Source organism: Mus pahari, chromosome 2, assembly GCF_900095145.1.
Source record: "Mus pahari chromosome 2, PAHARI_EIJ_v1.1, whole genome shotgun sequence".
Taxonomy (NCBI): Eukaryota; Metazoa; Chordata; class Mammalia; order Rodentia; family Muridae; genus Mus; species Mus pahari.
Window position 1 is genome coordinate 102,692,511 of NC_034591.1, and position 27,451 is coordinate 102,719,961.

Consider the following 27,451-nt stretch of genomic DNA (forward strand, 5'->3'; position numbering starts at 1 on the left):
CATGGTGGCTCATAACCATCTGTAACAAGATCTGACGCCCTCTTCTGGAGTGTCTGAAGACAGCTACAGTGTACTTACATATAATAAATAAATCTTTAAAAAAAAAAGTAGAGGTAGAGAAGCAGTACATTCAAACTGTTAAGTACTTCAATTTATTTTGTGTATGTTTCTAAATAGTCAATTATCAATAGATATCTTTTAATAAGCAATATAAAATTCCTAAGAAAATCTGGTGTCCTCTTAAGCTGGACTCTCAACCATTAAGACTTAGTCATTGAATAGCTTGGTTCTTTTGGAATTTTAATCCAAAACAATTGCAATATGGAGGACCTGATCAAAATGAAAAGATCTGAAGAGGAAATTAATTCTGGCTGAAGTATGAAGTTTTATTTTTTACTAACCCTAAAGTTGAGTCAGAGCCTCCAAGTAAACCTAACAGGTGTAGCTGGCCTCCTGAGTCAAATAAAGATGCAAAGTTACCCTGTGAGTGGTCATGATTCCTGTATTTGTAGCCAGTGGCAATGGTGTTTAAGGGAAAACCAGTTTAACCACAGTGTTTCCAACTTGGCAGAAAACCTTTGGAATTCTACTATTCTGCTCTCTCCTGCTCTCCTGCTCTGCATGGTTTTCATGATCACGTGTCAGCTTTCTGATTTCTCCCACATGTTGCTGGAAGAGTTTAGTTCTTAGTTTACTTTTTTCCTCTGTTCCTCATACCTCCTGTATCTTCAGTCTTCACTCACATGGGTACCAGAAAAAACAAAACCCAAAACCCAAGAACCTATTCAGATACAATACCCTTTTCACTTTCTGGGGATGGTTTTATACACACAAACACACTTTTTTTCTTTTTTTGAGATAGGGCATGTCTTCATAGCCCTTGCTGTATGGAACTATGTGTAAACCAGCCTCGCCTCAAATTTTCAAAGATCTATTGCCTATGGCTCCCAAGTGCTAGGTTTAAAGACATGAACCAATACACCTGACATTTTTCATAATTTCCCAATCTCTAGGAATTACATGTCAAAAGATTTTTTTTTTAATATACAGATGCATTGTAATTATATAATCAGTTGCTCTGGACATTCCTAAAGCCTTTTGACAATAAAAAGACATGTTTGGTGATAGAGTCTCTCCAACTTTGACTGACTTACTAGTGTAGTTCTGGCATTTTAAGCTTGGATAATTATATTTACCATTAATCCATTCCTCAGAAAGAAAAACCTCTTCCTCCCCTGAGGTGCCTGTTTGATTCAAGGCTATTGATACTGAGCTTCCTACATAATAACAAATACGCCCTTCCAAGCTCAATTTTATATTCAGAGTATTTTTCTTATTTTGGACAGGGATTCATGTAGCCAAGGCTGGCCTTTAACTTGCTGTGTACCCAAAGATGATTTTTGAACTCCTGATTCTCCTGCCAACCTCCTGTGCTGTAATACACCATCATACCTGCCAATTAAGTTGGCTAGTTTTTGGCTAGCATGATTAATGAAAACAAGTAGAAGTAATTTTAGACTTTAAAGGGGTTTCAAGAAGCCTGAGCATAGTGGCAAATGCCTGGAATCCCAGTCCTTGGGATGCTGATACAGGTAGGTCAGCCTGGGTACAAGAGATCATGTCTCCATAAATACAATAGTGCAGGGTTCTTCTCTGGATCTTAATGATGTTAATCAATACATGTAGAAATGGGTCTCATCTAATACTTTTTAACTTAAAAGGTAGTAAAAAAGTCCAGAAACACTTAAATGCTGGCATTTTTCTCTTCTTGTGTAGAACCAGGCACCAGCAGATGAGTTTACAACATTACAGAGAAGCAGCAAACATCTTCCAAGATTGTATACAACAGAAAGTTTACACTGTGGTAGCTGATATCATTTAACTTGGAAATGCTTAAGTCTTTATGTGGAAACCCCACTTTGGAATACAGTCAGCCAACTCTCATGTGCCTGGAGTTTGCTAAGGTGCTTGTGACCCTCATGGACAAAGGGACGTGTTCTGTAGCTTGCCAGCATCTGTCAAAGAATCTTTAAAAACGTATTCTGTGGTGGATACCCAAAACCAGTTGGACACAAGTACAGGTCTTTCCATGGAGACTTTGGAATCTGGGTAGAAGCCAGTATTCCCTGTACTGTTGCTTGACTTGGGCTTTACTCTAGGATGTACAGCTGCATCTCACCTAATGCTTTCATGTCATGCTATAGCATGTGCTCACTGTCTTATATACACATACATACATACATACATATTTATTTATTTATAGGGTTATTTTTAAAAACCAACCTTTCAATACTAAATTCCTCTGAGAATGTTTAATGTTTTCTTTTTATGTGACATATTCTAGATACAGTCTTCACTATAAACATTATTTTTGTTAGTAAACTTGGAAGAGCCATCATGAGGTGAGCTTGGGAAAATTCCTTCCAATCCTAAATTCCTGTTCAAAAGTGCCCTTACACTTTACATCTATAAGCAGTGTGAATGTTCCAGTTTATCAACATCCCTGTTAATATTTGTTTTGTCTCATTTGACTTTCACCATCATAGAGGTCTTTTCACATCATAAGGACATTTATACATAAGCACTTTTTGTTGGGTGGACTTTTTTAGACTGTAGTTTTGAATGTCTTTTCATAGCAATTTACCAAAAAATGCACTGTAAATTCAACTGGTCTTTGGAAATGCAGAAGGCCTGTGGTCCTATCCGTGGCTTTCACACCTTGCTTGAAGCAGGACTCACCAGCCTTTGCTTCAGCAGATCCAGAGACCAGTGCATATGTCTTAGTTCCTAAGTATCAACAGTTTTTACTATTAAAATCGCAAAAGCCATTTCCTTTCTGAATTCTGGCATGGGATATAGGTCTAGCTTTCTCTTAGCTCCCTGGTCACAAGAGTTTTTTCTCTAGGTATCCATTCTAACCATTCCTCACCGATATTGTATGGAAGAACTTTCCCCTTCTTTTCTCAAATACAGCAGCCTTCTTGGGGATATGTTTGTGGACGTCGTACTTTGAAACTTGGATCTAAGCATGATGGAATCAGTTTGCCACATTTATAGGCTAAAACACTTTTACAACTTAACACCATCAAGCTCATATCTTCATTGACACACTCACCACTTGAAGTCTATTTGTTGAGTCTCTCTTGAGCTGGTAATACAGCCTAGTGAACCCTGAGAACTGATGTAGCCTGAGCATTTGGTGCATGCTCTTCACTCTTGTTCCCAGGCATCAGACTCAGCAGAGGCAGAAGTGTTAAGTGTCTAGTGCGAGTGAGTTGTGCCATCCTCAGCACTCTCACCTTTAGAGTGTGTCTATTCACATGGTTATTCCTTATTTTTCAGCTTCCGGAACCCTTAGCCTGTCCATTCTGCACCGTTCATATAGTCACTGATGAAGCAGCCTTTTGCATATGGCTTGTTCCCTTCAGTGTTTTCAGTGTTTACCCATGTGATATGCTTTCAGCAGTTCCTCTTCCTGCTGAGTAGTAGTCTCTCTCTCTCTCTCTCTCTCTCTCTCTCTCTCTCTCTCTCTCTCTCTCTCCTCTCTCTCCTCTCTCTCCTCTCTCTCCTCTCTCTCTCTTTGAGATGGGGGGTCTCTCTGTGTATCCCTGGCTGTCCTGGAACTCGATTCGTAGAAGACCAGGCTAACCTCAAACTCACAGAGATACACCTACCTCTGCCTCCTGAGAGTTGGGATCAAAGGCATTCCCTACCACACCTGCCTTTAGATTGTTTTTAGTTATTGGAATACAACTATGACCATTTGTCTAGAAGTTTTATGTAAGCATATTCATTTATTTTTATTTTGTTTTTTTAATGCTTTTAGAAACTTTTTAATTAACTTATTCATTCTCTCAGTCATTTATTTATTATTTATTTATTTATTTATTTTGAGACAGTGTTCCTCTGTGTAGCTATGACTGCCTTGGAACTCTGTAGAGTTGGCCTTGAACTCAGAGATCTGCCTGCCTCTGCCTTAAAGGCATGCACCACTTGCTGTTTCCCAGCCCTTTTGGGGTTTGTTTGTTTGTTTGTCTGTGGGGATTTTGGTTGGGGTTTTTGTTGTTGCTGTTTGTGGCTGTTTGTTGCTGTTTGTGCCTCCTCCCCCCCAAAAGTGGCTGTGCTCTTTCCTGTGCCTGTGTGCAGAATGTTGCGCATTCCAGTGTTTCCACATCTTATCAGAACTGTGGCCACCATACTAGGTGATGTGAAGGCTCCCCACCATGATTCTAATCGAGCCTTCCTGGTGACTGGATAGTGAAGACCTTTGGTGTGTTTGTCTTTGCTGACAAGGATACTCAATTTTACCCATTTTTAAACTAGGTTGTCTGTCTTTCTGCTCACTTAGTAAGAGTTTTATGTATCTGGGGTCACTTTTCAGCCTTTTGGGTATCATATGTGTTATCTATTCTTATCAGCTCTGTATTCTTATAACAAGTCTTACAAGATGTATAACTTGAGAATGTCTCCTATCTGGCACTTCTGTATATTTTAAAAATGAAATTTGAAGTTAAAGGCTGAATAATGCAGTTTGGTTTAACAGTTTTCCCCGTGTGGATTGTGCTGTTGGTATTAGACCTGAGTTTTTTTTTCCCTATGTTTTCATTTTAAAAGTTGATGCAGGCATGTTCAGCCTGTAGTGTGAGTGTGCCATTGGATAAGATTGCAGTATGCATAGTCAAAAAAGCTTGGACATGGCCGGGCAGTGGTGGCGCACACCTTTAATCCCAGCACTTGGGAGGCAGAGGCAGGCTGGTGAGATGGCTCAGTGGGTAAGAGCACCCGACTGCTCTTCCAAAGGTGCAGAGTTCAAATCCCAGCAACCACATGGTGGCTCACAACCATCCTTAACAAGATCTTACTCCCTCTTCTGGGGTGTCTGAAGACAGCTACAGTAGTGTACTTACATATAATAAATAAATAAATCTTAAAAAAAAAAAAAAAAAAAAAAAAGCTTGGATATAATCTGCTGGGTTTAGTAATTTAGATCTGCATCCATGTTCAGTGCATGTTTGTATGTGGTGTGGTGGCTAGTGTCACTTTTGGCGTGTGAAGATTCGTTTATTATTATACCATAATCTTCAGGGTTTACTTTAGCACTCTCAACTCTGTGTTGACTAATGTGTCTACACCCGGTTTTTATCTGTTATACTGTGTCTTAACTTTGTTTTGAAATGAGGAAATATACTTTTTTATCTGTTCTTTCCCTAATAATTTTTGGCTCTTATGATCCTTTGCTTTTTTTATGGAAGCTTGTGATCATCTTAGACATTTTTTTTTTTTTCGGGAAGGTTCATTAGGACTTTTTAGGTTTATGGAGAACTTGCAGATTAATTTGGAGAGACTTGCCATCCCAGCAGTTTTGAGTCTTAACTCACACATAAGTGTCTCTGTTTATTTAGATTTATTTCTCCCTTAGAGACTTGTCTTGCCCTGTACTGCCCCTTTTGTGCTTTTGCATTTTTGCTTTTTAACATTTTAGCATTCTAAAAGTTTTATACAAGTTGTGTTTTCATTCTGTTTTATAGCCCACCATTACCCAGCAAACCTTTGTTTGTTTGTTTGTTTGTTTGTTTGTTTGTTTGTTTGTTCTGAGATGGTACCTCATGTTTTGCCCAGGTTGGGCTTGAACTCATGGTCCTCTCACTTTAATATGTAGAGGTGAAATTTTATCTTTTTCTAGTATTCCTTTTTGTTGAATTTTTTCTTGCTTTTTTGAACACTTTTTTGATATATGTATAACTTTGTTCATTGAGACAGGTCCTTACCATATAGCTCAGGCTAACCTCAGCCAGGCTGCATGCAGTCCTCCTGCAGCCTCCCAAGTGTTGGGATTACAGGTAAAAGCCAGTGTGTTTAGCCTCTTTCTACACTTCCTGTAGTTTCAGGAGTAAAAATTTCAGTTCCATTTAAATGAGGTAACTGATACAAAGAGACAACTGTGTTTTGAAAATTGATTAGTAAAGGCAGGACCTAGCACTGGCTCAGGTTTTAGGATTATAGACCTGAGACTGACTTTGGTTTGGTTTGGTTTCCCCTCCTACGCCAAATATCTTACCATTCTGTCTCTACAGTGCTCTGACTTTTAATTTATATAATTATCCATACTAAATATTCTTTGATTTGGGCCATTCTCCTGTTTCTTAAGAGCTTTTCAGCCTCTTAGGCACTCTGGGTGTTTATGATATAGAAATTCTGTTTTCCAGCCGGGCGTGGTGGCACACGCCTTTAAATCCCAGCACTAGGGAGGCAGAGACAGGTGGATTTCTGAGTTCGAAGCCAGCCTGGTCTACAGAGTGAGTTCCAGGACAGCCAGAGCTACACAGAGAAACCCTGTCTCAAAAAACCAAAAAAAAAAAAAAATAATAATAATAATTCTGCTTTCCAAAACTCCAAGACATTGATATGCAAAAAAGGCAGGGATGGCTGCAGACTGAGAGACAGACACGGGAGGTGCTCTGGGGGGTGGGGGTGGGGTAGGATTCATGCAGTGCAAGGTGTGCACTCAGGCATGTCCTCTTTGAGCTTTAAAATAATGCTAGGTAAATGTGGACTGACCATGGTCTGTCAGTGTGTCATTTCAACCCTTAGGACTCTAGTCCTCAAATATAAGCATACTAGACATGCTGCTACTCAGTGACCATGTCTACCATGAAAGGCTAATCTGCAAGCCAGTTTTCATCGTCTTTACCATGCTTGGACATTTGCGAGCCTTTGACTTTTTCACATGCCTACACATTAGCAAATCCATGAGATCAGTTTTAAATTTGACAGGTCGATGATGTTAAACTTACCAGTTTATAATACTTTTCTGAAAATCAAAGTTTTTCCTGCTTTCAGATGCCTTATCATGGCTCCCCCTTTTCCAGGATTCTGGGCTAAGTTCCCAGAGGTCTTGGAGTCTATCCAGTTCAAAGTGCTTGAACTGCACGTTGGTTCTATCAAACTTGCTTATAAAAATGTCATTTGGCACTTAGAAGAAATGCTGACGACTAAATATGTCTCCTAAAGATTCTGTCTTTTCCCCACATAGAGTTCTCCTTCCCCCAGACAGTTTATGATGAGCAGGCTTAAGAAACCCTCTTAGGCTGGGGAAGTATCTCAGTGGAAAAGGACACCTGCTGTGCCATCATGCCAGGTCCCAGCACCTACCTACCAAGCTGAGCATCCTTATACCCCCTGTAATCCCAGATCCAAACAAAGCTGGGACTTCCTGCTTCCAGTCTAGCTGTGGAACGTGGGCCCAAGGTCCAGGGAGAGGCCTTGCCTCACAGGAATAGATTAAGAGTGATGGGGGAAGGTGCTGATGCCCTCTTCTGACCTCTCTGTGAGCTTGCTGACAGTCAGTGTCTGTCTGTCTGTCTGTCTGTCTCTCTCTCTCTCTCTCTCTCTCTCTCTCTCTCTCTCTCTGCCCTCTCTTTTTCTCTCTCTCTTTCTCTCTTTCTCTTTCTTTCGATACAGGGTTTGTCTCTCAGCCATGGCTGTCGTGGAACTTGCTCTGTAGACCAGGCTGGCCTCACACACAGAGATCTATCTGCCTCGGCTCCTCTGCCCCTCTGCCTCTGCAATTAAAGGTGTGGGTTAAACAGTTTTATGGGGCATTTGCTCAGCTATATTTTGAACTTTTTCTCACCCACCAGTGTCAGATTTCATCCCTCAACTCAATCTACTTGCTCTGCATGTAATTAAAAAGGGCTTTTGTATGTTTTGCACTTGACCTATTTGGGATTTCTTAAAGTGCACTGCAGCTCTTTGGTCTCTGATATATAAGAAGTGTCTGAACCTGCTCTGATTGGTGGATCTGTGATGGACTTCATCACTTAGGTTAGCATTTCTTTTACCTCCAGAACTATCTACAGGTGTCAGCTGAGAATTTCATTCTGGAGATGTTTGAGGCTAAGGTTTAGCTACCAGCTTCTTTGGTTTCCTCAGGTCTGAGGGACATTCCCACCTCTCTGTTGCAGTAGCTCGGGTTCTGTCATCACAGCAGGCTTCTCCCTGTCATAGACACATGTCACATCACTCACAAGCTTTGAGCTGTGTTGCTGGCTGGCCCTGTGAGTAACTATACTTATGGCTGCAGGTCACTCTGAGAGAGTCTCTCTTCATTTTTCCAGGTGGCAAACCATATGACTTCTGATTCCGTTTCAACTGCTGGCAGCTTGGTGAGCTTGGACTCTGCTCTTTCCAGTGAGGAAACTGTGCTCATGGTGAGCAAGGGTGTACAAGCTGGTAAGTCCCTTGAGTTTAAGTTCTGCATTGATGTAGACGTACCTCTTCAGCACACTTAATTTAACTTCACTCATGATAAAAGGTATAAAGATAAAAGTGTCTGTGTATGTAGATGCTATTTTTTATGTACTAATTGAAAAAAGCAAGTTTCTAAGCAAGAGTTTAGGGAAATGGGTATCTTTTAGCAGGTCCAAGTAATTTAGCCCCTGTGAAGAGCAGTTTGGCAGTTCTTAACAAATTTAGTTTGACCCAGAATTTTTTGCATTTGGAATTTGGCCAATAGATATACTTAAAATCAGTGTTGATAGCCATCAATATCAATGGTGAAATTAATTATTGTAGTTTCCCATAAAGAAATTTTATGTAGAATGAAGAAGCTCTTTCTACAGGCTGAAAAGATGGTTAAGAGCATTGGTTGCTTTTGCAGAGAGCCGTGGTTCACTTCCCAATAGACACACACACACACACACACACACACACACACACATATATATATATATACTCAAACATGCATACTCAAACATGTGTAATTCCAGTTCTGGGGAATTCAGTGTTTCTGCAGGTACGCTTGTCAAACAGATATACATGAAGAGAAAACACTCACACTCAAACAAAAAGAAATCATATTTTACCAATACTGGAAGGTCCCAAGCATATATAATTTAAAAGAAAACTCAAATGTACAGAATTGTGCGGTTTACTACTGTGTGCATTTTGTGAAAACAGAAGAGGGAAGAGAGCGGCTAGTGTGACGTTATCTGGGGTCCTGAGTTGTGAACAATAACTGGAGAACAGAGCTAGAGAGTTTCTGATTTTATACAAATCAGTCTTTTTCCTTCTTTCTTCAAGTCTTCAGCTCACCATTGTCACCTCTTTCTTCCTCCTGGATGATTGGCAGCTGGGCCAGACATACTTACTGTCCTGCTATCTTGCCATCAGAGTTCATGAAAGCCTGAACCAAGGAATCCATATTTCTTCTTTCTGTCTGATAGCTAAACCCACTTAAAAATTAAACCTTCTTTCCTGTGCATCAGTCTGCCTTTTTTCCCTCTCTTCCTCTCCTTCTTTGCCCCCCCCCCATGCAGCGTATGGTGTTTTGAGTTATTAATAGAGGCTCGCTGTCTGTTTTGATTAAGCCTGCCAGCCTTGCTTCCGGTCTGTTCCAAGATACATCTGTCTTTCCCCTCAGGTAACTTGGAGATTGTGGCTGGTGTCAAAAAATACACTCAGGATGTTGGGGTGACTTTCCCAACTCCCAGTTCTAGTGGGGCCAGATTGGAAGAGGACAGTGATGTGGCTTCTTCATCAGAAGAAAAACCCAAAGAGAAAAAGTTTCTTTCCAATTATCTGCAGGGCAAAAACTTAAGGAAGAACAAGCCAAGTCCCTGTGAAGGTCAGTTTCTAACTCCAGGTAGCCGGAAACTAGTAAAAGGTGTGTCTGAGTCTGTGGAAAGCTCTGTGGACTCTTCCAGCCACCAGCCACCACGAGGGAGGCTTTTGAAAGTAACTAGAACTTTATGTAGAGAGTCTACTGTGGTTAAGACCAATGTACGGGCACCCTAAAGATTGTCACCCCCAACGGATGAGTCAATATTTCATACATTTCTTTGATGTAATTGGGTGCAGTTATTAAAACGTTTGTTCTTGAAAATATTTCCTGTAGGAGTCTCATGGTTTGTTCCTGTGGAAAATGGAAAGTCTGGATCTAAGAAGGAAAACCTGCCCAAGATTTATAGACCGGGTATCTCCTGGTTTGAACCAGTAACCAAAACCAAACCCTGGAGGGAGCCACTGAGGGAACAAAACTGGCAGGCCCAGTGCATGAGCGATCGTGGGTCCCTGGGAGGCCCAGGCAGGGATAGTGGCCAGGTTTCTCTGCGGCCATTCGTGAGAGCAACCCTGCAGGTAGGCACAGTGACATGAGGTTGACTTTATGTGTTTGTGGGGTGTGTGGCTGGCATGCTGGGGTCTAGTCGCTCCACTGTCCTGGGTCACCGAGCAGAGTTAACCAAGCACTCATCCTTGAGCTCTGCCCCCTTGGTGGCTAAAGGAAATATTTAATGAGGAATTTGTTTGAAGTGAATGAATTGACATCTTGTCTCATAAACATTTGGAAGAGTTGCAAGTGACCCCACTTTGGTTCTCAGCTTTTCCTAAGGGTATTTCTGGGCTTCCTTGATCTCCCTGGGGGGTGCCCTCCCCTCAGGCTCCCCAAACCCAGACTCCTATGGTGCTGTTTTTTTGGTTAGTTTGCTGGTTGTTCTGGGCACTTGGAAAATAGTCTGTGTCACTAATACAAGGCCTTCTCTCCTGTAGGAATCACTTCAGCTACACAGACCTGATTTCATCTCCCGCTCTGGGGAGCGGATAAAGCGTCTGAAGTTCCTAGTCCAGGAGAGGAAGCTACAGAACCTGTTCCAGAATGAGCGGGAGGCTCTGTTCAACTCTGTGAGGCCCCTGCCCAGGAGAGGTATGCCCTCATGTCACTTTGCTGAGAGTGGATGCCAGGCAGCACAAGCATACTGAGTGTGGCTTTGCTTGCTAGGTGCGAGTCTCCTTAGCTAGCAGACTGGCCTACTTTAGCTTGTCACGCATCTGTGACCCCAGTAAGCCAGTTCTGCTAGCCTTGTCACTGCACCTCTAAAAGGACAAGCTGCCATAAGGACGGTGCCTCTTGTGAACTAGCCTGGTGTTTGTGGCTCCAGAGTGGCCGTGGTGGTCTGCCCGGCACTGTTCTCACAGTGCCTCTCTAAGGAAGGCCACGGGTGTGCTGCTGCTCGTTCTTCACTCCCACTTACATTCTTCTTAGGGAGAGAGCGGGGTTTGCAGCCCAGGTCTCTGGGCTCCCAGCTGCACTGAGTGGCAAGTAAAATGACAAGAGAGCTGGGGGGTAAAGCACTGCCTAGAGCTGGCAGCCTACCGGTAGGTTAGCTGACCAGTAGTTGGGGTCCCTGCCATAGCAGATTTGTGCGGTGGCCTCTGACCCCTAAGGCAGTTCAGACGTGCACCTTGTCCTTGGTCTTTAGTCACTTTCCTGTGCTCCAGCTCAGGTCGGCACCCAGGCTCCAGCAGCTCTTCAGCTAAGCTCTACCTCTCCTTACACTTACTATCCCCTAATAAAGCCTCCTCTCTTGTCTAGTCCTCCTGGCTGTCCAGAAGAACAAGCCTATTGGAAAGAAGGAAATGATTCAGAGGACCAGACGGTAAGTCTGAAGGAACAGGAGTAATTGTGCAGCTATAGGCCAGGCCTGTGCAGCCAGGAGCTCTGCTTCCCAGCACATGCCCAGATGGAAGCAGGTGAGGTGAGGTTTGATGTTGCTTCTCACGGCACAAGAAAGGAAGAGAAAAACAAATGATAGTGTGAACCTGGTTTCAGTTCAAAGGGAAGGGGAACGCCTAGGGTGAGCTTCTCTGCATTAGACATCTAGATGAAATTAAAAGACATTTAGAAATAAGTTTTCTTAGCAATCTCATTTCTAGGAGTTTTTCTAACAGAGTAAGAAATAGTTGGTTGCTCTCTACAACATTAGCTTAATAACTTGGGTTTCAGAAGTGTGTACAGTTTCAGTCCGCTGCCTCATTGGTAGTGTTTAAAAACAAATGCCTTTGCTTTTATAGCTGTGAGGCCCTAAGCATGTGTAAAGTATTTCTGTCCGTTGCAAAAGAACTGGTAACAGCACTTATCCCTCTGGGAAGCAAGGGCTGAGTGGCTGTGGTGCAGGCGCCTGAGAGGCTGGGGCTTTGGTCTGTTGTGGTTTTAAGATTGACTTATTTTTATCTTTGTGTGTATGAATGTTTTGCCTGCATATATGTTAGTGTTCCGAAGGCATGCAGTGCCCTTAGAGGTCAGGTTTTCTGGAGCTGGAGTTACAGACATTTGTGAGCTACCATATTGATGCTAGGAACTGAGCCTCGGTCCTCTGCTGAGCATCCAGTGCTCCTAACCACTGGGGCTGAGTCTTATACCATTGTAAGCATTGTCTACTCATTGATTAATCAGCTTGATAAACACCTATTGATTGTAAGAATGCCATTGAAAAACTAAGTTACAGGTTTCTAGGGCTGACTGGAAGCTGACTTTAATAAGGACAGTCATGGAGTTGCTGAAATGGTGGATTGTTGTTGTTATTGTTGTTGTTTTATCAGTGATGGCTTGTTTGAGGCAAACAAACAAATATTTAGATATAGATAGCCTTGGCTAGCTCAGTGCTTGCTCTGGAGACCCGCATGTCTCTGCCAGTTCTTCTGGAGAGCAAACTGGGATTCCAGGTGCTTGCCACCACTTGGCACTGCGTTCTTTTCAATGATTTTTGTTTTTAAAATTGTAAAAATCTTTGGAAGATATTTTTAAAAGTAGAAAGAAGAAAATAAATATTACTCAAAATTCTCCCCTCCATCCTACAAACACTCATTTTGTTGATAGAGTGGGATTTGTAATGACTGTTACAGTGCACTCCCTGCTCCCAGTAGTGGTTATTCTGTGTGTCCAGGTCTGCCTGCTGCTTTCTCTCACTGTCCCTGTACCAGTTAGCATTGGTTGAGACAGGTTCTGCTTTATTATTATGCAATCTATTCTGTTGGGAGTCAGTTTTCAAATGCCTGTTTGTGCTCCTCTCAGCTTGAAGTTAGGGATACCCAACCCTATATAGGATGAAGCTTAACTTTTCACATAAGACACTCAGCTCGTTGCTGCCTTGCCTGACCTGCTTCCTGCCTGGTCTCTGTACCACAGCTCTGCACGTTTCCCCAGCATGGACACCCTTTCTCTTTTTTTTCTCTGTTCCTGACAGTTATTCATTTCCAATGTAAGCCTAAGTTCTCTGAAGCTTGCTCTGCCCTTTCCTCAGAATAAGTTTCTCTTCTCTCTGAACTCTATGGTATTTTACAGGTGCATCTATTCTAGTCCTTTCCTTATTTCCTGTATTTTAAATACAGTAGTAACTGAAACTGCTAGAGGCAAAACACATCAAGGAAACAGCAATATGTCCTAAGACATGAACATGGAATTTCACAAAATTAAAGTTTCATATAGCAAAGAAACAAGAATAAAGAGATAGCCCGATGGAAGACAGCTATGCATCTGTCTAGTTATTTTCTTGTTGCTTTGATAAAATATCCTAATACAAGCCTACAACTCCAGCCTCAGAGAAGGAGGACACAGTGACAGGAGCAGGAGGCTGGCTGACCAGTCTCATTCACCCACACTCAAGTAGAGTGTAACAGGAAGTAGGTCCAAGCTCAAGACCCATCCCCAGGGAGCCACTTGTTCCAGTGATATTCCACAATCTTCCCAAACAGTGCCACGAACTGTGTTCCAACAAGTGAGACAAAGGGGTGTTTCACACCACCACCCACAGAGGATTATGTAGACTCTATATCGACCCTAAACAGATTAAATCAACTAGATTAATCATCCAGCTGAAAAATGGGCTAATAAGCTGAATAGACTGTTCTTAAAAGAAGAAATACAAATAGCCAATAAATATTTGAAAATGTGTTCACTATCTTTAGCCGTCAGGGAAATACAAATCAAAGCTCTTTGAGATTTCCTCTCACTCCAGTCAGAATGGCTAGCATCAAGGAACAAATGACAGCAAGTGCTATAGAGGACATGCACTGTGGGAGGGAATGCCACTGCCACAGCCACTGTAGACTTGACATGATGTTCCGCAAAAACAAACAAGCCCCCCTCCCCTCAAGAAAGAACTGAAAATGAAACCATGATTCAGCTGTGGCACCTCTGGTGTACACCGGAAGGCCTTATGCTGACACATCACAGAGATGCTTCCGTAGTCATGGACTGCAGCAATATTCACAGCAGCCAAGAAATGACATCAGCTTCAGTATTCATCAGGAGACAAGTGAATAAAGGGAATATGAGGCATATATACAATGGAATTGTATTCAGCTATGAAAAATAATATATTTCCAGGAACATGGGTAAATCTGGAAGTCACCATGTTAAGGAGTGTTTAAGCCATGTTTTCTCCATTTGCAGAACATAACATAGAAAGTCAGCCTTGAGGGAGGGAGGGATGAAAGAGGCAAAGGAGTAGTGTCATGAAACCAGACTGGGTGTGGGTCATGAAAACATTTAAAGTACAGTAATTAGCTAGATATGGTGTTGCATACCCATATAGTCCTAGCATTTGATAAGCTAAGGCTAGGCTGAGTTCCAGACTAGCCTGGGGTACCCCAATTGATAATGATATATGTATACATAGAGGTATATGTCTGTGTTAATGTATGTATTTGGTAATGCCTGTTTATTATGTTGATACTATACAGTTTGCACACAACATGGAAATCAGAATTTTACCCACTCTATTTTATTCTTTTTCTGGAAGTAAGCACTATTGTCAATGTTTTGTGTCTTTATTCATCTCTCTTTCATACTGCGGGCACCATACCCAGGCTAGGCTCTCCATATCCATGGACATGGATGCTCAACAGGGGCTGGCCTTATCTAGAGGCTGGATGACTAGTCAGCATAGAGCCAGAGGTGTGGGCAGAGCCATCCTGTGTCTTCATGCCTGATAACTTTACTGCTTTCTGTCTTTCTACTTGTGGCATTTCGAAGAATTTATGAGCAGCTTCCAGAAGTGAAGAAGAAGAGAGAAGAGGAAAAGAGAAAATCAGAATATAAATCCTACCGGCTTCGTGCTCAGCACTATAAAATGGTTAGTTGAGTTGGCATTGTCTGTGGAGGGGTGGTCAGGCTTGTCAGCAGAGGGAACTAGAGATGGCCTGGCTCGCTTTTGAGAAGCAGTGTGACTGCGTGCTGAGGTTTCAGCAGTAGGCAGCTGTGATTAGCCTTCAAGTGAGAGGTAGCTGGGAGCTACTCTCCATGTGTCTGCAACTACACCTGACTGCCACATAGGCAGCTTCTCCCTTGAAACTGAACTGTACAACATATCAGGCTTGTAATTTCCAAATGGTGATTAAGCTCCTGTGGTAATCCTCTGGAACTATGCAAACTCACAGGATCTCGTGAGAGTCATCAGAGAGTGAGGCTAGAGAGTGGAGCCTGCCAAGAACCTCCTGGGGCGGGTTTTCTTGGAAGCCACGCAGGCCACCAGCTTGAAGGGTCCTGTCTCTCACAGTTCTTGTTTTCCTCCCAGGCTATTCACTACATTGTAGAGGAACCTGAAAGTCAGAAGCTCAACACCAGACCAGACTCTGTGAGGTTGAGAACCATGTCTGGAGCACACAGGAGCCTGGGCACTGGGGGAGACTCCAGGAACTGCATGGCTGCCTGCTGTGTTAGCAGCACTCATGCCCTGGCTGTGCTAGGATGCAGTCAGAACTCTAGATCATCAGCTATGGAGGAGGAATAGGTGTGGCTTATAGACCCTCTTTCCAAAACACTTTTCCTAATTGCCACTATCAGTAGGTGAGCAACACAAGATTTAGGGAAAGCAGTCTCTTCCACAGTGTGCCGAGGTGAGGTTGATCAAGCTACCCATGTCTGCATCTGACTTCTGCCCTGTGTTTTCTTCTACAGAAAGTGACCAATCATCTCCTGGGGAGAAAAGTGCCTTGGGACTGACATAAGACTACTTTCTTCAGAGCCTAGGAATCCTTTTTTTGTTTTTTTTTTTTTTTATGAGCCCAAAGAGACTAATTTATATTTGAATGAGTGTGATTTAATAAAGCGTTGTCTTTGTCTATGTGCAGCTTAGTCCCTGTGGGGTCTGGGGCAGCGACAGAGGCACTGGGAGTTTGGAAGCAGGTCTCCCTTTCTCCACCGCGGCCTTGCCCACAGGCCATGCCTTACAATGGAACTCTTGAGTTCTAGGAGAGAGGGAGCCCCTGCTTGTATGTGCTTTTACACTTTTAGAAATAAAACACTGCTGCTTGACTCATAGTGAAGCAAGCGCAAAAGCTCATTTCTTTCCTATCTGGTGAGGAGCAGGTAACTCTGAAACCTTTTTCAGCTCCAAAATGCTATGACTTCATACCTTGTTTGTTACCGTTCAGAATAGAAATAGGAAGCAGTGGTTGTCTCAAATCCCAGTTTGCAAGGCAACTCAGGCAAGATGGAAATAATAGGATTTCTCGGGCCCAGCACTGGATTGTTCAGATGCCCTGCCAGAGCATTCAGAGCTGGGGCCTGCCCTCTGCTCGCAGATCACAAGGTGACATCCACTGTGCAGAGATCATCTGTGCTGTGTGCTTGGCAAAAGCAAGAGTCCCCATCTCCGGCTTCATTCCTAGGGCGGTTAGCCTTCCCTGCTCTCTCTCTGCCAGCTACACTTGCCCTGTCAGTGCACTGTCAGCCTCACCAGGACCCACCCATACCTCTCACTTTGCTGGAAGCCCAGGCCAGGGCTGCTCACCTGCTGCTGCTTCTGACTTACTGTGGATTTACTTTAGAGCTGCGTGCCTGCTCTCTACTCCTTATAGAGCCCAGCCCAGTCCTGCAGTGGCTGCTAGGGCCTCCAGTTTGTAGTGAAGGTATGGGTGAAGAGGACAGAATCTTAATGTGAACCCAGGGAAAGTAAGAGGAGGTCATTAAGTAGCTCAGGCTGGCTTCAAAGTCAACAACTGTTCACAGCTAGACACAGCTTCTTTTCAGGGATCTTCATTTATATTGTGAGCTGCCATGTGAGTGCTGGACAGCCAACCCAGGTCCTCTGTGAGAACAAAAAGTGTTCTTTATCATTGAACCATCTCTCTAGACCTCTCCATTAAAATGTAAAATGTTATCAACCATAAAGGGAGAGAAAAGACCCCTCTCGCCACCCCTCCCCCCAGAAGAATATAATTGCAACACAGGTAACCAACAGAGATCTATATGCAGAGTACATAAAAAGCTTATGTGAATCAACCTCCAAAGCTGGTAATGTAAAAAGGAGCTAAATAGCGGGCACAGGCAATTTCACAAAACGACAAACATCTGGATCCTAACTATGGAAAGTTATCCTGCTTTGGTCAAATGCATACTAAAAATAAAAGACCCTTTTTTTTTTTTTTTTTTGCTCAATGGATTGGCAAGTCTGGCACACACCAGAGTTGGCCGGGAAAGGGGCTTAAGTGGCATCCAAGTGCACCTTGAAGAGGTTTGCGTTCACTGAACAACTGAGTCCCAAAGATGCACCCCACTGCCCATCCAGGAAGGCTAAAGGCAACAGCTCCCTAACATTGCAAAGGGCAGGGACAACTCCTTTCACAGAAGAATAGGTGATGACAAGTCATATAGTCACATAAAAACACTAGGCAAATTCACCAACGCTCCAGCTACGTCTGCATGCTTCCAGGGTAAAGCCATGCACACCTTAGTGTCTGATGGAAAGGACTCCGTGCTACTCACAGTCACTCCCACTCCCTTCTCAGAATGTCCCCACCCCATGCACCATTTGAGTGCCACAGGTGCCATCTTTCTGCCAAGTTCTACCCTCCTAAAGGAGCCACAGGTTTTGGATTTTATCAAAGTTGAGGCTTCTCCTTCCTGTTTCTTAGTTCCCTCAGCCAAGAGCACACTCCCCTGATTCTGCTCACCTCTGAGGCAGGGTTGCTTATAGCAACCTGTGCCCCTCCCTCCTTCACACAGAGCTGAGCTAAGATGCAATAGAGAGGGGTCATTAGCTGAGAATAGAAGAGCCTCACCTTAACCTTCTGCAGTGTCTTTGTTTAACCTGAGTTCTGGGCAGATGCCTGCAGAAGCCTTATCCCACTGTTCGGTCTAGTCAGGCTAATTTTAAAGCTCTAGCCTTCTACCTGGACACAAATCTCTGCTAGCTCTACAATTGTTCCTAAAACAAACTTGCTTTAACAATGTGCACATTAGCTTTTTCTTTTTTTAAAGATAACATCTCACAGTGTTGCTAAAGCTGTCGGGCTATCCTTGGCCTAAGATTACAACCATGTCCAACCATACTGGTAAAGTTTAATCTGGGTCCTGTCTACTGAATACATCCACATTGATTTTGCTCAAAAGATTAACCAGGGCTGGAGAGAGAGCTCAGCAATGAACACTTGTTACCCTTCTGGAGAACCTGGGTTCGATTCCCAGCACCCCAAATGATGGTTTACAACAGTTCCAGGGGATCTGATACCCTATTCTTACCTTCTTTGGACACAGACCACAACTCTCATTTTAAAGGAATATGGGGCAGTTTCTTCTGGAGCCATTTGGGATGATCATGGCCTGGAAACACCAATTTAGGTTATCCCAAATTCCATATTCCAAAGGAGAAGCAATTTCATGGAACTTTTACAGTTTTCCATAATAGTTGGTGGAACTGCTTGGGAAGAATTAGGAAGTATGGCCCTGGGGGGTGAGCTTCAGGTATCAAACGCCCAGGACATTCTCAGTTATCTCTTTATCTCTCTCTCTGCCTCCTACATTTTGGATAAGTATGTAATCTCTCAGCTATTGCTCTAGTGTGCTGCCTGCCTGTCTACTTCCACACTCCCTGTCATGTTAGTCATGGACTCTCACCCTCAGGGACTGTAAGACCCCAATAAACTTCTGTAAGCTGCCTTGGTCATGGTGTTTTGTCACAGCAATAGCTGGCTTCCTCAGTCTCTTTTCACCTTTTATTACTGATTTGGCTGTCTACCTATCTAGCTTGCTTTTAGAATCCCCTGTCTCTAGCCCCGCCCCCTCAAAACCTGGAATTACTGGTGGTTCACCATGCCCATCCAGCCTTTAGTTGAGTGCTAAAAATTCAATTTCTGGTCTACAGTTTTAAAAACATAGTAGAGAGCCAGGCATGGTAGTGCACAACTTTAATCCCAGTGTTTGGGAGTCAGAAGCAGAGTTGAAGGGCAGCCTGGTCTACATAGCCAGCTTCAGGAAAGCTGTGGCTACATGTACATGCCAGGCATGTACCAGGGTCTATATTTAATCCTCAATAACACACATACATACCCCTATATACACACACATCCATAAGGAAAATTTGATACATGCTATAACATATATAATCCTCAAAACCACTACACTAAGTGAAGTGAAAGAATTCAGACACAAAAGGACAAGAACTCTATATGGGATACAGACAAGGCACATTCATAAAGGTAGCAGGAAGCAGACATTAACAAGGGCTAAGTGGGGAGAAGCTGGAACTATTTGTTGTACAATGCCCACAGATGAAAATTAGACAGTGGAGATAATTGCATTACACTATGAATGTAATTAGTACCACCAAACTACACAATTAAAAATTTTGTAGCAGTGGTGTGAATGAGGGAAAAATACCCTCCTACCCCTTGTCCCTTAATTAGTTCCTGCAGCAGATAGGTGGGAGAGCTGGTCCCAAAGTCACGAGAGCTGGAGAGCTGACCCTGCCCCTCACCAGCTGCTGGATGGAACTGGAAAGCTTTTCATGGTGGTGTGGGCAAAGGAGAGCTGGCAGACTGACCAGCTCAGCTGCCTCACAGGCCTAGACTGAGGGCTTTGAATTGGCCCACCTAAACATCTACCTCATCTAGAACTACAGATTGGAAGCTATAGGACCTTCATGACACAGGACAACAACAGGATATCTGACAGGAGTCCCCATGAGGATCCAGTACTGATGGTGTAACAGAACCCAGAGGCCTCAAAGCAGAGAGGCCTTTAATGACTCATTGCAATGAACATTTGCAAGTAATGATGTGTGGACAAAAGGGTGTAGTATGTGACGCACTGTGACATAGCACAGCTTCCACAATAAGATTTTCTAAAAGTTCTGTCTTATTTTCTTTTGTGGGGAGGTTGCAAGGCAGATATAAAGGAACAGAGAGATGGTAGGACTGGGGTGCATGATGGGAAATTCATAAAGAATCAATAAAAGTTTACAAAAATGTCTTAGGTAGAGGCATGTCTACCAAGTCTGCATGAGTTTGATCCCCTGACCCACAACTGTGGAAAGAGAGAACTGATTTCCACAAACTTCTCTAACCTCCACACAGGCACACATACACATATTCTCTTTCACAGAGAGAGAATAAATAAAACAAGCCAGGTGGTGGAGGTACACTCCTTTAATCCCGGCAGAGCCAAGCAGATAGCCGTGAGTTCAAGGCCAATTTAGTCTACAGAGCATGTACCAGAATGGTAAGGCTACACAGATAAACCCACACCCCCAAAATATATATATATATAAGTGTACTATGTGCATTTACCATAAATTTTTAAAATGAGAAGAGAATAAAGCAGGCAGGAACAGGAAGTTTGAAGGAGGTCAGACTGGCAGACTTCAATTGTGTATACCCACGCCCTCAAGTGTGCATGTGTGTGCCCAGGTGAATAAATGTGTCTAGAAAGCAAAGACCAAATTGAAAAAAATAGGCTATACCTTAACCAATAGTCTGTTACACAACAGGAAATGTCTTTACTTGGAGAGGTGTCATTTGGCTCACAGTTTGAAGGTACAGTCCATGGTCACAGGAAGCAGTGAAGCAGGAGCATGACACAGCTGGTTATATTCCATCTATAACTAAGAATCTGATAAACCCTCAGAAATGTTAATGTCTTTACATCTTGACCATTTTCAGAATAAAATCATGTTCTTTAAATTAGAAAAAATATTAACTGAAAGAGCAGTAGGTCTGGAAGTCACAGTCCAGGGTTTCTCACTGCTGGATGCAAGTCACTAACCTCTAAAATTACCTTGGTCCATGCCCTTATTCTCCTGCCCTTTGGAAAACCTTCAGTCTCCTAAGTCTCCGACCTTCCATGTGCATAAACTAATCCTGTACAAATAAGTCTACATTTTGCCACTCAGTGGAATCCCCCAAATTCATGGGTTTGCTTAAATTTTTACCCATCCCAATTCTGTTAGAAGTAACCCTACCATTCATACCTGAAGATTTGGGGTTCCTAAGACAAGTGCTAAACATCATGTGTTTCTCCACTGCAGAGCAGGGTGTCAAACGGGCCAAGAAGACCCCCAGAGCCTCTGGCAGCAGTGGAGCTGAGGTTTAGAAAGGTACATTCCACTTTCCTGAGGCTATGTGACTGCAGGTGACACAGCAACAGTTCCCCATAGAACTCAAGCAGGGGGCTGGGTAGCTGAGCCAGTAAAGTCACCCCGAAGCCCTCAGATTTCCAGAACCCACATAAAAAAGCTGGGTGTGGGGGTTTATAAATGGATCCTGGGGCTAGCTGGCCAGCCAGTTCCTGCCAGTGAGAAACACTGTGTCAAAAAACATTTGAGGTTGAGTTCTGGCATATTTGCACAAGCACGCACACACACACATGCATGCATACATGTACACATGCACAGGTGCACATGCGCACACACACACAAGAGAGCACATATGTTCGCATGCATGCATATGCCCCCCTTGACAGCGTTGCTCTCCTTAACTACTTGTGAACTTGAGAATTTTAGACATAGCTGTAGGCTTCTTTCATTTTCCGATTACTGGGAGAAAACACTTACAGATTTTAAAGTTAACTATTTTTTTAAAAAAATATTAAGATAGGGTTTCATAGGGCTGGTGAGATGGCTCAGTGGGTAAGAGCACCCGATTGCTCTTCCAAAGGTCCGGAGTTCAAATCCCAGCAACCACATGGTGGCTCATAACCATCCGTAACAAGATCTGACACCCTCTTTTGGAGTGTCTGAAGACAGCTACAGTGTACTTACATATAATAAATAAATAAATCTTAAAAAAAAAAAGATAGGGTTTCATTATGTAGCTCTTGCTGGCCTAGAATTTGCTATGTAGATAAGGCTGGTTTTGGAACTCACAGATAGCCTCCTGCCTCACCTCTGCCTTCTGAGTGCTGGGACTAAAAGCATGCAGATGCTTGGTGTTAACTATTTTAAAATACAAAATAAATTGGTGACATTTGATAACATTTGCACTGCTATTCTGATATTGTCACGACCCTAAGACATCAAAGCTTACAGGAGCACATTCAGTCAGGCCAGAGACACTTAGGGAAATCAGGAATCCCAGGGTAATGTGGACAGGATGAAGCTGTGTCCCAGGGGTGATGAATGGGAGCCTTACTAGTCCTACAGCTTTTCTTGGCTACAAGAACACTCCATGATCAGCCTATCTCAAGACATGCATATGCATGCTGGGTGATGGTGGCACACACCTTTAATCCCAGCACTTGGGAGGCAGAGACAGGTGGATTTCTGAGTTTGAGGCCAGCCTGGTCTACAAAGTGAGTTCCAGGACAGCCAGGACTGTACAAAGAAACCCTGTCTCAAAAAAAAAAAAAAAAAAAAAAGACATGCATGCTGCTCCACAAGGTTGAGTCCAGTCAGCTGCCAAAGGGTGTAAATAATTTCTAAAACACCCTGTGGCTCACCTCCACCCACTCTCCTAACCTTGTGCTGCCTGGCTAGTCACAGGGCCCTCGCCAGCCCCTTGGTTCTGCATGTGACACCTTCAGGGTTTGGGAAAGACCTTCACTTCCTTATTCTGCTTTTGGGACAAAATCCTGGAGCCCTGTCTGAGCCAGACTGCTAGAGTGAGGTAATATGCTTCCACCAACCCAAGGTACCCTGGGACCCTGACAGCTGTCCTGCCAAGCTCAGCAGATGACCCAAAGATTCACAAGCTAAGTAAAATTTTATTATTTTGTGTTACTTTTTATACATGACTATAGTGTTAGCTAAAGGATACCTCAGAAAGCATGGATAACACAGAGTAACCATTGCCCCAACCCCATCCACAAACACATTTATTCAGAGGTGCTTGAGAGTGAGGGTTAGTGGTTTGCACCTGAAGTAGCTGGGTCTGCTTGTTACTATTACAGAAGCAATCAGGTCCTGACTGATGCCCACAGGAGAGAGATCACAGGTCCCCTTCCAGAGGAGAAGGAAGGCGATACTTTAAGTGTATCATCGGGGACTTCCTTAGTCTGGAGATATAGGTGTAGAAGGTCTCGCCAGTCTTCTGGAAGCCCATGCCCTGGTAGAGAGCCAGGGCTGCATACTGAAGCATGCTGGTGGCAAGGACAACTTCACTGAAGCCCTGCATCTGTGCAAACTGGAGGACAGTCCTGACCATAGCTTTCCCTATGCCTTCTCTTCGGTGCTGCAAGGACACAGAGAGGTGGAGTAGCTGCAGTTGCTTCTTCTGCAGGAGGGGGTCCTCCACCGGCAGAGCAGCCACCATGCCCACTGTTTGACCTCTAGACTCGGCTACCCAGAAGCAGGAGTAACGGGAACTCAAGTAGGTTCTGGTGATGTCAGCCATGTCTGTGTGCAAACACTTTGTCACATGCTTTTCCCATGTGTATTTTGCGAGGAGCCACAGGGAAAGAAAGAGGGTAAGGCTGGACAGAAGAACCAGAAACCAGGAGCCTGAGGCCAGGAATAGAGTAAGAGGGACCCCGAGTAAGAGCAGGAGGGTTCGGGGCAGCAGCAGCATGTGGCGGAAGGTGGCAGGGATGTGTTCCTCCATGCCTCTGCGGAACAAATCCACCACACTCCTGTGGTCGCTGTCCTGGTATTTTCGGATATGATAAGGAGCCATGGGAGACTTCGGAGGCTATGATCTCAAAGGCCAAAGACACAGCTACCTCTGACTGTAGGTTTCCCTGTAACCCTGCCGAAGAGAAAAGAAACCATGTAAGTCCCCCAACCAAGTTCCCAGCTTGCCATTAACCTGCTCAGTGTGTGTGTGTATGTGTGTGTCTGTGTGTGTGTGTCTGTGTGTGTGTGTCTGTGTGTGTGTACATGCACACGTGACCTAAGAGGAAACCATCAACAGAGAGAAAGTATAAGGCCAGACACACTAGTTGGAATGTTATTTTTCTCTGCCTGTCTGGAAGTGAGACATTGGGCATATCACTTAATATCGCTGGACCTGTATCTTCACCTGCAGAACATGATAAAGAAACACTTGCCTTCTAGACTCCCCTAGAAGTCTAGAAGTCAAGAAGGTGACCCCCTTCTCTTCCACCCTCCTGACCCCATTACTGGCTCTCTAAATTTCATGGAGCACTGAGATAGTACCCTGTGGCCACCAGTCTTCATGCCCAGCTCCTCTGACCTTTCTCTAGAGTGTATACATTTCAATTCCAGGATTTCCAAGGACAAGTTTCAACAAAGCCATTTCCCATCAACTCTGAACATTTAGACTTTTAAGAAAACATGAACAAGAAGGTCCTGTTACACCAGACAAATGCAGAGACACCCCCAACCCCCAACCTTGCCCCCGAACATACTCACCTAGTTGCTCAGAGTTAAGGGTCCAAGTCAGCCTTAATTCTGTGCTTGTGTCTGATAGTGAGGCTAGTCAGTGACCTCCATTTATTGAGGTAGCAGACTTGGTAGAAACCTCATTGGCTGAAGGCTGGATGTTTGATAATTATAAACCACAGAGCCAAGTAGATGGGCTGTGGAGAGGAACATTCAGGTGTAGTCAACTCCGTGACCGCCACAGAATGAACCTGGAAGGGAATCAGGATCTGAGATGGCTCAGGGGTCCTTACTCTCATGGTTGGAGGCCAGCACCTCTCCTCCTTGTCCCCTGCCAGGTGCAGTGGCTCTCTCCCAGCACTCTTGTCCCTCTCTGAGGCCCTCTGCTCCCTGCTCCCCTGCCCTGAGCTCCCTTGTCACAAGCAGGAGTTCCACCTACAGTCTGGAAAGCAGGAGCCTCCATTGGTGGGCTTCTCCCTGCCCAGGCTGCACTTGCCTCCTTTTCTAATGGCTCCTGGTGGTCTTCGCTGACTTCTCCATCCCTGCCTCAGCCATGTGTTGATGAAACTACCATGCTGCATGGGTCTTCTCAGGCCCCAGACTTAGAGAGATATCCTTGTATGTAAAAATGACCCCGTGGAAGAGACCCACTTATGCCCTCAGCTCGTGGCTTTCTGCCTAGGGTGAAGCCAGTATTTGTAGCATTTAGCTGTGTGTGTGTCAGGTTTGGGGTGTAGACTAAGCTAGGAGCGCCCCCCCTCCCCCACTACCACAGAGAGAATGACAAGCAGAGGCTGATTCTCCAAATACAATCCAGTTCAGTGGGGAATCTCGACGTTGCAATAAAGTATGTGTTACTACACACAGGGCCCACTTTCCAGTGGCTGGCCCAAATAAAGGGGAAGGGTTATATAACATTCTTACATAACCTCTCTTGGCAACAAAGATGGAAATGGAGAGGGATCACAGATCAGCAGCCAGAGCAGCACCGTTCTCATAGTGAACTAGGCAGAGGCAGTACAAGATTGTGGTGACCTTTTGGCAAGATGCAGTTCTAGTTTAGTCGTCAGTGAGTATTGCTAGCTTTGGGGCACACACCCTCCAGATCTCTCCTGTGTGACCAAGCAGCTTCCTTTGCTGACTTATTCATCTGGGGAGGATCTGACTGAAGTGAGCCTGGGTAGATGAGGACAACCCACACAGCCTCTCTGCAATGTACCAACACATCTGTGTCCTTGTGCGTGGTTCAGTGGAATGGAGGGTTTTCACAGAGATGCGGGCTGAGGATGGGCCTCAGTGCCTGTCTGTCCTCAGCCCTTGCAGTCTGTCCCTCAGCCTCAGTTTCCAGAGTGGAAGCTTCCAGGCAAACTCCTTCCAGATTGGACAGAATCCATCTGGAAGAAGCTGGCCAACCAGGCTTCCCTGCCTCTGGGGAGGTGATAAATTCCTTCTGGCCTGAGTTTCTAATGCCCTGGACTTGATGATTAGTGTGGGGATAANCCCCCTTGGGGAGTGTGGGGTTTCTAAGCATAGCAGAGAGAGTGCAAAGGTCCTGGGCTTTCTTGATGCTGAGGGCAGCCCCACCCCCCACTCTGCTGAGTGCTGAACTCACAGTTCCTAGTTTCAGGAACTGCCATGGCCCCTAACTCCAGGCAGATTCCACATCTCTAGTAAAGTTGCTGGTTTTGTCTGTGACAACTTTCTGGGTTCATTTTCTTTGTTGTCATTCTCTTCAAGAGCTGTGATACTAAAAAACCTGATCCTATTTGATTGGTTGCTGGTTCTGACTCCAAAAATGGGTTCTTTTTCCATCCTGAAATTGTGGGGCCAATGAGGAGGCTGAGTGTTGGTTGAGCAGCAAGGTTGACTTGCATTCTTAGCCAAAAGCAGAAGTGGAAGTTACTCTCCAGTCTGTGTCTCTATCCGCTTGTGATCTGTAGTCAAGAGTATAAAATACAACTGAAGGCAGGGTTAGACTACCATGGAAATTCATGTCTTCTTGGGGAATGAGTAGAGATTTTCCCAGAATTCACACACCACATCTGTCCCATTTTTACATTTCTTTCTTTTTCTCATTATGCAATGATAAGTGTATTGGGGTTGGTGGGGTGTGATCAGAATGCAGGTACTTTACAATGAAGTTATAGATGTCTGCTGGACACCCTGGCAGACTTTTAATTCCAAACAGGACCCAGGAGAGAGTTGGACTCCCAGGAGTGCTGACAAAGGCTAACAGAATCACAGGAAAAACAAACTCCAGCCAGAGACAGCTAGAACATCTAACATCAGAGATTACCAGATGGCGAAAGGCAAACGTAAGAATCTTACTAACAGAAACCAAGACCACTTGGCATCATCAGAACCCAGTATACCCACCACAGCGAGACCTGGATACCCCAACATACCTGAAAAGCAAGATTCGGATTTAAAATCATATCTCATGATGCTGCTAGAGGAATTTAAGAAGGATATTAATAACTCACTTAAAGAAATAAAGGAGAACACTGCTAAACAGGTAGAAGTACTTAAAGAGGAAGCACAAAAATCCCTTAAAGAATTGCAGGAAAACACTGCTAAACAGGTAGAAGTCCTTAAAGAGGAAACACAAAAATCCCTTAAAGAATTACAGGAAGCTGGGCGTGGTGGGGCACGCCTTTAATCCCAGCACTTGGGAGGCTGAGGCAGGCGGATTTCTGAGTTCAAGGCCAGCCTGGTCCACAGAGTGAGTTCCAGGACAGCCAGGGCTACACAGAGAAACCCTGTCTCAAAACAAAAACAAAACAAAAACAAAACAAAACAAAACAAAAATCTTACAGGGGATTGCCATGTTAGAGCTGACAATCTACTGGACTAAAGAAATTAAAAAAAAAAAAAAAAAGAATTACAGGAAAACACAACCAAACAGGTGATAGAATTGAACAAAACCATCCAAGATCTAAAAATGGAAGTAGAAACAATAAAGAAAACCCAAAGTGAGACAACTCTGGAGATAGAAATCCTAGGAAAGAAATCAGGAACCATAGATGTGAGCATCAGCAACAGAATACAAGAGATGGAAGAAAGAATCTCAGATGCAGAAGATTCCATAGAAAACGTGGACACAACAATCAAAGAAAATA

The 27,451-nt window shown here is 44.0% G+C and overlaps 2 protein-coding genes across 8 annotated transcripts in view; one reads left to right on the forward strand and one right to left on the reverse strand.

Annotated features, from left to right (window-relative positions):
- Positions 1-15,900, forward strand: part of Alms1 (ALMS1 centrosome and basal body associated protein) — a 102,420-nt gene extending 86,520 nt beyond the window's left edge. For 5 of the 6 annotated variants that reach the window (XR_003843230.1, XM_029534803.1, XM_029534804.1 and 2 more), the window contains 7 exons: positions 8,118-8,232; positions 9,422-9,625; positions 9,896-10,137; positions 10,549-10,702; positions 11,372-11,435; positions 14,813-14,912; positions 15,737-15,900. Coding sequence is in view for 5 of the 6 variants with exons in the window: in XM_029534803.1 (XP_029390663.1) it covers positions 8,118-8,232; positions 9,422-9,625; positions 9,896-10,137; positions 10,549-10,702; positions 11,372-11,435; positions 14,813-14,912; positions 15,737-15,781 (924 nt within the window). In the remaining variant the exon portion in view is untranslated. The remainder of the gene's footprint in view (positions 1-8,117; positions 8,233-9,421; positions 9,626-9,895; positions 10,138-10,548; positions 10,703-11,371; positions 11,436-14,812; positions 14,913-15,736) is intronic. The other variant, XM_029534805.1, reaches the window with a different exon arrangement.
- A 6,859-nt stretch (positions 15,901-22,759) lies between these two features.
- The window catches only part of Nat8 (N-acetyltransferase 8 (putative)), a 16,933-nt gene continuing 12,241 nt past the window's right edge, over positions 22,760-27,451 (reverse strand). The window contains exons 3-4 of one of the 2 annotated variants that reach the window (XM_029535097.1): positions 24,363-24,583; positions 22,760-23,736 (exon numbers count right to left, since the gene is read on the reverse strand). In XM_029535097.1, the coding sequence (XP_029390957.1) occupies positions 22,981-23,664 (684 nt within the window). In that variant the 5' untranslated portion in view covers positions 23,665-23,736; positions 24,363-24,583 and the 3' untranslated portion in view covers positions 22,760-22,980. The remainder of the gene's footprint in view (positions 23,737-24,362; positions 24,584-27,451) is intronic. The other variant, XM_029535098.1, reaches the window with a different exon arrangement.